General features: G+C 45.7%; 2 protein-coding genes across 3 annotated transcripts; one reads left to right on the top strand and one right to left on the bottom strand.

Moving 5' to 3' along the window:
* Positions 1 to 7175, top strand: LOC106580824 (membrane frizzled-related protein). The gene is made up of 13 exons (XM_014162287.3): positions 1 to 512; positions 637 to 754; positions 1088 to 1219; positions 1536 to 1700; positions 1872 to 2091; positions 2449 to 2579; positions 2692 to 2817; positions 3066 to 3142; positions 3298 to 3446; positions 3828 to 3958; positions 4223 to 4357; positions 5977 to 6104; positions 6484 to 7175. The coding sequence occupies exons 1-13, from the start codon at positions 459 to 461 to the stop codon at positions 6706 to 6708; spliced, it is 1791 nt and encodes a 596-aa protein (XP_014017762.1). The 5' UTR covers positions 1 to 458; the 3' UTR covers positions 6709 to 7175.
* Positions 7101 to 10258, bottom strand: LOC106580825 (uncharacterized). 2 transcript variants are annotated; one of them, XM_082966527.1, is made up of 6 exons: positions 9953 to 10258; positions 9529 to 9745; positions 8499 to 9398; positions 8180 to 8312; positions 7897 to 7974; positions 7101 to 7773 (listed from the first exon to the last, which is right to left on the bottom strand). In XM_082966527.1, exons 2-6 carry the CDS (start codon positions 9627 to 9629, stop codon positions 7549 to 7551), a joined length of 1437 nt encoding a protein of 478 aa, XP_082822653.1. In that variant the 5' UTR covers positions 9630 to 9745; positions 9953 to 10258; the 3' UTR covers positions 7101 to 7548. The 2 variants fall into 2 exon arrangements, with proteins under 2 accessions (XP_082822653.1, XP_082822654.1); XM_082966528.1 differs by having other exon boundaries at positions 7101 to 7732.
* Between the last annotated feature and the right edge of the window lie 280 nt (positions 10259 to 10538).

Genomic DNA, 10538 nt, shown 5'->3' with positions numbered 1-10538 from the left:
TGGAACACTGTGAAGGGAGTTCTAGGCATATTTTCTAACAAATCACTCACCCTCAACAAACAAGAACAGACTGCACATCTACCTACCTCACACACACAGACACACCATGACTTAATGAAGTGATGAAAGGAGAACCGGACTATAAACACCTGGGGCACTTTCACTGGATTTTAAACCTCAAATTGGTGGACTAAATATTTTGTTCTTACCCCAAATAATTTTGGGGTATTCGTAACAAAATGATGAATCGATCACTCTGGAAAGATACAGGCCTCTTTTATCTGTCACATTGAGATTTCCTGCTGAAACGTTACCTTTTCACTTTTCACATTCCAACAAACATGTTGTTGATGTGCTCTTAACAACAACAACACACAACTACATAGTGGGTAGAGTGGGTATTAGGATGTGGATTTTCAATGTTTCCCTGGAAGACTGAAACTGAACTTTAACCGAAGATGACGGACCTCACTGAAGTATCTGTTTACTCAGAATCCTCTGACATTTACAAGGTGAGGACAGCGACAGCTTGTGTGGGCCTGGAATTCTGGTTTCAATTTTTATGTCAACCTTGTATTTCATGGTGGGAAGTTACTTGGCGTTTCATGTTATACCAATTGTCTTTTCTTTTCCCAGAATGTTTTCTGCAACCCCACGTTTGAGCTTGAGGGTGAGCGTGAGGAGAAAGTGGAAGGATTCAGTTCTGCCAGTACTGTCATGTCCCCAGAGCCAGTAAAGAACCCAGCAGCAAACAGTGAGTCTGACAACCTAGTTTCTCCGTTCCATAACATCATATAACACCGGAGTTGGATATGCAATAGGATTGGTTGTTTCCAGATGCCAAGACCTATTCAATTTGACCTAGTTGTTGTCTTCCACAATAGGAAAGTGGAAACAAGAATTCTCTGAGGGACAGGAATGTTACAGCAACTTAAAGTTTCCTCAACCACCATTGTCTTTCCTCCCATCTTCCTCCCTGTGTGTGTGTGTGTGTGTGTGTGTGTGTGTGTGTGTGTGTGTGTGTGTGTGTGTGTGTGTGTTGGTTTGCGTGTGTGTGTGTGCATGCGTACGTGTGTATGTGTCCCAGGCCGAGGTGTGTTCAGTGTGTGTGTGATGCGTCTGCGAGGTTTATGGTGTAGCTGGGGGGCCCTGGTGGTCTCTGTTGCTGCTGTGCTCCTGGTAGCAGCCCTGGGCCTGGCACTGGTGCTCATCTTCACACGTGAGTGATGGGACGGGACGGGGACTGGGACAGTGGGAGGAGTGGGACCACACAGATACTGTAAATCGATGTAATTCTATGGGTGGAACAGTGGGACCTCTGATCCTCAAAAGGAACTGATTACAGAGCATGGTGTACATACATTTCACTCATCTCTCAAACAAAATCTCAACGTCATAGAGACCTACGTAATTATGGACACAATGTCCTTATTTAAACAAATATTGCCAATTCATACACTATATGCACATCACAAACTTGTGTCATTCACTAATGTCCTCTTACTCTATCTCTCACTGGGTTCTTCACCCCACAGAACTAAAGGGGCAAAGTGTGGATGGGGAAGTGGTGTCGACCAATCCCCTGGACTTGTTGACTGGAGATGGACTGCCTCGTGGTCTACCCACAACCCCCACCAACCACAGTCAGAGGGACAGTACAGTGGCCCCACAGCCAGCCAGATTCCCTACCCCTGAAACTAGTGGGTATTTTTCTACTACAGTTGTATCCATAGGAAAAGACTAAGTAATTCTATTCCAATGATTGTACCTTACAGATGCGTACTTACCTACAAATAGTGTACGTACAACACAGTAATAATACTGTGATACACTACCCTGTACTTTTCTCACTGTCTGTCTGTCTGTCTCAGGATGTGGGGGCGTATTGACAGACTCAGAGGGTAGCTTTAGCTCCCCCAACCACCCTGGGTCGTATCCCCCAGACTCTCTCTGTGTCTGGGTGATCCGGGCGCATCCCCCATCCCTGGTCCAGATCCATGTGTCCTCTCTGACCATAGAAGGACCGTCCCCCTGCCTCTTTGACTGGCTGGAGCTTCAGGAGGAGACGGAGCAACCTTCTGTTGTCACCAGGTGGGTCAAACGCACTGTATCTAAACCTGTTTCGAGGTAGAAGATGCCTCTAATCACAGATCTAGGATCAGATGAACCTATACTGAAGGGGAGGTAACATATAGTGACTATGGACACGTTTTACATACTTCTGAACCTAGTGCGTGGCAGCCTCTTGAAAAAGCATCCTCTTTATGATACACTGTGGCAGCTAGGTGGCATACAAGTTCAGTATAGGTAGCAACGCTTTCTACTTTATGTCCCATAAGTTTTGTTTTGCAGTTCTGCTGTTCAGGGATTTTAGGTGAAGAATAACGATACATTATGGTTGCCTTTTGGGGCTGACATTTTAAAAGTTAATGTTTCTCTCCACCCTAGGTTCTGTGGCAACGTGGCACCCCCTACTGTGAACACCAACAGCAGCACTGTGTGGGTGACCTTCCGCTCTGACGGGAGCATTGGAGGCAGTGGCTTCACCGCCCAGTACCACGCCATCACACCTGAACAGAGTGAGTACTGGGCCAGAGGTAGAATCAACAGGTACACTGAACTGATCTTTGCCTTAGGAAACAGATATGTAACATCAGCAACGTGTGTGTGTGTGTGTGCATCTGTTCTCAGAGAGCTGCTCCAGGGAGGAGTTTATGTGTGACCACGGGCGCTGCATCCTGCCCGTGTCAGTGTGTGATGGTCAGCCCCACTGTCATGACCTCTCTGATGAGGCCAACTGCAGCCACAAGCACAAAGGTAAGAACAGGGTGTGCAGCACAGTACACACTCAGCGTCAGAGTGACTTATCTGCATACACACAGCAGCAACAAGCAAAATAAGGCTGATATGTAAAATGGTAGACTCGCACTGTCATTCGTCTAAGTCTCGTTCATCACGTGGACAAAGTTGTGAGGAAGCCTGGTAATCCATTATAGTAAAAGGGCAATTGTTTGCTTATCTATGCAAAACAAATTATCCTCGTTTTTTGCTATGTTGTTGAACAGAGTGTGGGGGCCAAAAGACTGGACCCTACGGCTACCTGGCGACTCCAAACCACCCAAAGCCTTACCCGCATCAACAGGTACTGTACCTACCTAGACTTGGTCTAGCAAACCATCACCAAAATCACCAACATGCATCATATCTAATTGACATACCCAGCCATATAGCCCGAATAGACTTCATGAAATCCTACCATGGTAAATTATGTTTAATTTACTCTTATCTCTCCGTCAGTTGTGCACATGGCGGATCTCTGTCGAGGAGGGTCATGTGATCAGGCTGAGTTTCCTCAACTTCAGTCTGGAGACCCAGGACGTGTGTGAGTTTGACTATGTGGAGGTGCATGATAGTGCTGACAGCGGGACCGGCAGAGTACTCGGACGGTAAAATCTATTATGTCAGCTCACAATGTGTTCTTTCATACACTACCTATAAATGAGCTCAGAAGGGTTGAAAAAGGAATGTTCAAAGCAAGTACATCCAGTCAAATAACATTTTCTGAAATCAAGCATAGCTGTTGCATGACACTATATGACACTATATGTGTACCATAAAACATTCAAAACAGTAACAGCACTTTTAATTGATAAGACGGTGTACTGTAGTAGCCTGTGGTGGGGACTCCTATGGTTGCAAAACAGAGGATGGTCACAAACAGATCTGGAATCAGGCTAATTGTACCCTACTGTGCCACAGCCTGTAACACAGTACTACTGTTACTGTACCACAGGCAGCTCTAGCGTTCCTTCTCTATCCTGTCCCAGGTACTGTGGCACTAGCCTGCCTCCTGAGCTGACCTCCTCTGGGCCCCGGATAACCGTGGTGTTTCTGGCTGACGAGGGTGTAGCAGACAGTGGCTTCAACGCTTCCTACCAGGCCATCTCCCTTTCCGAGAGTGAGTCCCCCCCATACACAGAGGGGTAGTGTTCAGTAGGAAAGACTGTAGCAAAAAGTTTAGCAACAATAAACAAGGTTCCATTCATGTTTCAAAACGTTTCCTTCTTAATGAACACGACCCAGATCGGTCTCCCTGTATCTAGTCTATTATGGCTCTTCTAACGTAAAAAATAAGCCAATTTATTAAAACATCTAACAGTGGTTTAAGGGATTTGCACTGGAAATATGAGGAGTGGATCACCCGTTTCCTTGTTTGTGACAGGAACATGCAGTCCTCCTCAGTTTGCCTGCAGCAGTGGGGAGTGCCTGCACCAGGAGTGGCTGTGTGATGGCTGGAATGACTGTGCAGATGGGACAGATGAGCACGACTGTGACAACTCAACCTATCCCCCTTTCAGTGAGCCAACAATACACAACACACACATCATATAAACTCAGCAAAAAAAGAAACGTCCCTTTTTCAGGACCCTGTCTTTCAAAGATAATTCAGAAAAATCCAAATAACTTCACAGATCTTCATTGTAAAGGGTTTAAACACTGTTTCCCATGCTTGTGCAATGAACCATGAACAATTAATGAACATGCACCTGTGGAAGGGTCGTTAAGACACTAACAGCTTACAGATGGTAGGCAATTAAGGTCACAGTTATGAAAACTTAGGACACTAAAGAAGCCTTTCTACTGACTCTGAAAAACACCTAAAGAAAGATGCCCAGGGTCCTTGCTCATCTGCGTGAACGTGCCTTAGGCATGCTGCAAGGAGGCATGAAGACTGCAGAGGTGGCCAGGGCAATACATTGCGATATCTGTACTGTGAGACGCCTAAGACAGCGCAACAGGGAGACAGGACGGACAGCTAATCGTCCTCGCAGTGGCAGACCACGTGTAACAACACCTGCACAGGATCGGTACATCTGGACATCACACCTGCGGGACAGGTACGTGATGGCAACAACAATTGCCAGAGTTACACCAGGAACGCACAATCCCTCCATCAGTACTCAGATTGTCCGCAATAGGCTGAGAGAGGCTGGACTGAGGGCTTGTAGGTCTGTTGTAAGGCAGGTCCTCACCAGACATCACTGGCAACAACGTCGCCTATGGGCACAAACCCACCGTCGCTGGACCAGACAGGACTGTCAAAAAGTGCTCTTCACTGACGAGTCGCAGTTTTGTCTCACCAGGGGTGATGGTCAGATTCACGTTTATCGTCTAAGGAATGAGCGTTACACCGAGGCCTGTACTCTGGAGCGGGATTGATTTGGAGGTGGAGGGTCCGTCATGGTCTGGGGCGGTGTGTCACAGCATCATCGGACTGAGCTTGTTGTCATTGCAGGCAATCTCAACGCTGTGTGTTACAGGGAAGACATCCTCCTCCCTCGTGTGGTACCCTTCCTGCAGGCTCATCCTGACATGACCCTCCAGCATGAGAATGCCACCAGCCATACTGCTTGTTCTGTGCATGATTTCCTGCAAGACAGGAATGTCAGTGTTCTGCCATGGCCAGCGAAGAGCCCGGATCTCAATCCCATTGAGCATGTCTGGGACCTGTTGGATCGGAGGGTGAGGGCTAGGGCCATTCCCCCCAGAAATGTCCAGGAATTTATAGGTCCCTTGGTGGAAGAGTGGGGTAACATCTCACAGTAAGAACTGGCAAATCTGGTGCAGTCCATGAGGAGGAAATGCACTGCAGTACTTAATGCAGCTGGTGGACACACCAGATACTGAATGTTACTTTTGATTTTGACTTTGTTCAGGGACACAGTATTCCATTTCTGTTAGTCACATGTCTGTGAAACTTGTTCAGTTTGTGTCAGTTGTTGAATCTTATGTTCATACAAATATTTACACACGTTAAGTTTGCTGAAAATAAACAGTTGACAGTGAGAGGACGTTTCTTTTTTGCTGAGTTTATTTGTATATTTGTAACACAATTGCTAAGCCTTCAGTAGAATGACTCCATTATGACAGACTAGTAGCCTTTTCTGGATCCGTCTCTCCATGCCTCTCCCCCAGGCTCGTCCTGTGAGCCCATCGAGGTGGAAATGTGCCAGGGCCTGAGCTACAACCTCACCTCCTTCCCCAACATCTGGCTGTCCATTGCTGACCAGAGAGAGGCAGCCACGCTGCTCCGCCAGTACATGGTGAGACCGCACACCTGGCCTGTCAACACACAACCACACCGAACAATAGCAATTTCACATGAAATGTATATTTTATTTAATGGGTTTTCAGTTAACTTGAACATTATTTGTAACATAATATAGGTGCATAGCGGTAGAGGCTGCTGAGGGGAGGACGACTCATAATAATGTCCGTAATGGAATCAAACACATGGTTTTCATGTATTTGATACCATTCACTCCATTCCAGCCATTACACTCGTTTCTACCACGATAAATCAACTACACACTGAAAAATACCATAAATGGGATGTGCAGGACCTCCCTTAAGTGTTTGATTCTGATGGAGCTAGATACTGTATAGCCGCTCTCTAACTCTCTCCTCTGTGGTTATTACTAGGTGCTGACGGAGCTGGCGTGTTTCCAGCCCCTGCGCCGGCTGGTATGTGGGATGTTCATGCCACACTGCAGCCCTCAGGGTGGCGTGCTGCAGCCCTGCCGGTTAGTGTGCTCCTGGGCAGAGCAGCAGTGTAGTCAGGCCCTGGACGTATTCACCTTCAGCTGGCCCTTCAACTGCCACCTGCTGCCTGACTCCCAAGACCCTATGGAGTGCTCCAGTCCCTGATGCCTCTGTAGCTTAGCACTTGCCCCCTGAATGTGCTACAGTACAACCATAGTAATGAGAGGAAGCCAACACAGGACTGACTAGAAAAACTCGGAAGAATACCATCAAAGCGCCAATCTTTTCAAGGAACCTTGGAGACATGCAATAAAGAATCACAATGTTGCACTCAATACAGTGCTAGCTTTGTACAGCATAATACAGATGTATGGAACAGAACTGGTTGGAGTTTACGTGGGAATAGAAAATAAATGTACATATTAACAAAAGCATTATGGAATTTGACAGTGTAGCTTGATGTTTTGCAAATGTGTGTGATTGGACCATGCATTTTCTGTATAATGAATCTGACTGAATTATGTTTTCCTTTTCAACAACCAGAGACAATACCTGTATGTTGTACAGTAAATGCACATTTGTTGCACTATATTTATTTCTGCCTGCATGTCATAAAATAATGATTGATCTTGTCCAGAATCCTATGGAAATAACATTTTAAAAAAAGGATAGAATCGGAAAACATTTTCTGACACACCCAAAACATTGTGCGTTGCTTTCATAAGGTTAGTGAATGAATGAACTGTCGAGATTTGACCTTTCTAGGGAGTACTGCAGGTTATTATGTCAGCATTATAAAATACAGTGACATTACAATCCAGTGGCTTTGACATGGAAGGTAATTGTTCCTTACATGACCCTACCTGATATCTCATATATTCAATATATATCACTGACATTATAAGAGATACATTGACTATAAGAAGTCATCAATTGATCTATAACCCCCAATGACTGATTTCACATATGAAACAAATAATCAATTATTCTATAATCACAAATACTTTACAAAAAAACAGTATTGATGGCTGGCATGATTGGTTGACATGGTGGCATGATGAGTTTGAGTGTGTGTTCGAGGGCTACGGCAGTGAGGCCCCACACGCGGTGCTTCCCGTTGCGGATCACGGGCAAGGTGTATCCATATCGCTCACCGGTACGGAAGTTGGTATATCCCCGATTCTGTGGGCTGCATACATGGGAGAGCGACAGGGTGAAGATCTCTTCTACCTGAGAGACAAAGGTAAATGTAATTTTAACTCCACATTAGGCGTTAATAGTGTTATTTGAGCCCAAAGGAGAGAAAAAAAGTGTGATTGTAACATTTGAAAAAAATTGTTCTTGTAACTGTACCTCGGCAGGATTTGGCTTGAACGACAGCGCCTCCAGGGGGCCGAGGTTGGCCAGTACAGGGGCTATCATCATTCCAGACTGAGAGAAAATGTGCCATGATTAGAAAAAGCAGCAGATCAACAATTTACATAGTGAAGACATACTCATATTAACAAAATGTTTCATTGAAAGAATACTACCCATCTCAAATGGTGTAGAGCAGAGGGGAGCTACTAACTGTCAGTGCGTCACACAGAAAGGGATGGGGATCATGAAGGATTATGGGTAGGGTTAAGGTCCTCACCATATCCCTGAGTGGTTTCAGCACGCCCCACACTTGGTTTGTTGCCACAGTGACGCCCAGTTCCTCACCAGCTTCTCGCAGGGCGGTGTCCACAACGTCCTTGTCCGAGGGGTCACGCTTGCCCCCTGCAAAACTGGACATTCACTCAGCACTGTCAATTTCCAGCCTTATGTATTACGTCATACATTCATTTACATGACAATATTGTCAAAACACACTAATAAAGTTGTCAATTTCAGAGTAATTAAGTTCTGTCATATGACATATGTCAAACATTAAATACCCCAAAGCAGTGGGAATGGTGCAGGAGTCTGGTTACCTGACATCACCCTTGTGTCTGCCCTTCAGTGCTGTGGATCTGAGGGTGAAGAGGAAGGCGGGCTCTCCCTCCACAGAGCAAAGAGAGACCAGCACGGATGCCCACTTCCCCTGGGCCTCACTGGACCCCCTCTTCCCCTGGACGTCCTTCTCATAAAGAGCCACGTTAGGCCCCAGGCTCTGCCGGCAACGCGCCTCGTTCACCAGTGAAAGGCACTCCCTCAGAGGACCCACTGGGCAGGAGGCAGCAGCCTGGCGCAGGCCGCGGCTCTGGAGTGAAAGGCATCTCTGGGGATCCACAGTCCACAGTTTGGGTGTGGACGCAAGCCGTCTGTGAAAAATGTCCTTGCCACTTTGAACAGGACTGTAACTATTACTTTTAACACTGAATGTGACGTTCACCTTCTCCTCAGAAGATAAACGTTGGCGACCATTGTCAGTTTGCCTCCTTTGTAGAAGGCACTTGAGGTCACTAAAACATTCAGGGACTTTAGAATTGTCCAAATGTTCCAATAAAGTGGTTTTCCAAGGGTCACATGCTACAAGCACCGGCAGTCGTGGTGTACGTTTCAAAGAAACAAAGCTAGAGTCCTGAGACAATTGATGGCGGTTGGGACGGGTGGTTTTTAGTAAGGGGTGTTGAGGTGCAGCGTTTAGGAGACAACTCCCACAACAGGAGGTGCCTCTGCTAACAAGTTGTGAAGAAATGGCTGAAGAGAGGGATACTGCCTCCTCCCCTCCATCCCCTTGACAGAGACGTCTCTCTGTTTTGCGTCCAGTCCACCTCTGACAGGCGTGCTCAGGTAGGGCAGGCACGTTGGGGTCTCTGCCAGACAGCTGCAGGGGTCTGTGGGTCCTGACAGGGCATGTCAAGGCCAGAATCTGTGGACTCCTGAACATTCTAGAAAACAGAGATGAGACAAAATAATAATTTCCATTGCTCCACAAAACAAGGCTCAATGGTTATGTTAATTTTAAAAAGTAAACCTATTTTGACATGAGTACAGTACAAAGAAATAGGTTTTCCTCACTCTTCACTGCAGCAGTGGTTCTCAAACCGCTCCTCGGGGATCTCCCGCAGCTCATGAATTTCCACTGCTAGCACATCTGATTCAAGTTGCCAATTAATCATGCCCTCTATTAACTTAAGGGAATCAGGTGTGCTAACGTTACTTCGGGGCTACAATACAATTGTGACACGTCTGGTGGTCCCCGAGGTGAGCTTTGAGAACAGTTATTCAAGAAAACCTAACCAATACCAAGAAAACAAAAAGCATAACATTGTGCAATCTTAAATGACCTTTCTGTTACTAACATTGTGCAACTACGCTGAAAGTTCAAGCTGCTGTCTGCTAATGTTAGCTGCTAGCACAATGCAAACTCAATCTGGCAAATGGCTAGCTAACGTTAGTTTTATAACCAACGCTATAAGGTTACGTTAGTTAAGTTTCTTACCTGTCAGCTACTTTCAAAATGGTTTAAAGTTAACGTTAGCTATTATCAAAGTTGTCAAACAAATCCAATTCGGGTCTAGCTGTCTATAGCTAACGTTGCCGTTGTTCTAGCTAGTGAGGCAATGTTCCCAAGCTGTCAAAAACATTTTGCTAGCAAGTTTTCGCATGCAACTAGTACGAACAAATAAAGTTAATCACATCTCACAAGGATCCCAATCTTATTCCAGGTCCGGTAAGAAACGGAGGTTAATGAAACCCCCGGTGCCCCTCCCTAAACAACTAAAATGACTATTACGTAGCGCTGACAACTGACCTTGAATATCGACAGTTAGCTACTGCGCCAGTACCCAATATGTCGCTGAAAAAGCTTCATGTCAATCACTTGCCCTTACAAGGTGAAACGTTATCACCATTTAGAGCTGCCATACCACAAATAATATAAGGCCTGTCAAACCATTAACTACATATAAACGTGTATGACGTTAAGATTTACAAAATAAAATAGCTAGGACATGTTAGGGTTGAACTGACTATTTGTATGCATAACTTATATAATATACTGGGGAAGCTATGTTACAATATTAAGT

This window comes from Salmo salar, chromosome 20, assembly GCF_965601325.2.
Source record: "Salmo salar chromosome 20, fSalSal1, whole genome shotgun sequence".
NCBI lineage: Eukaryota > Metazoa > Chordata > Actinopteri > Salmoniformes > Salmonidae > Salmo > Salmo salar.
This window is presented reverse-complemented; position numbering and strand designations above follow the sequence as displayed.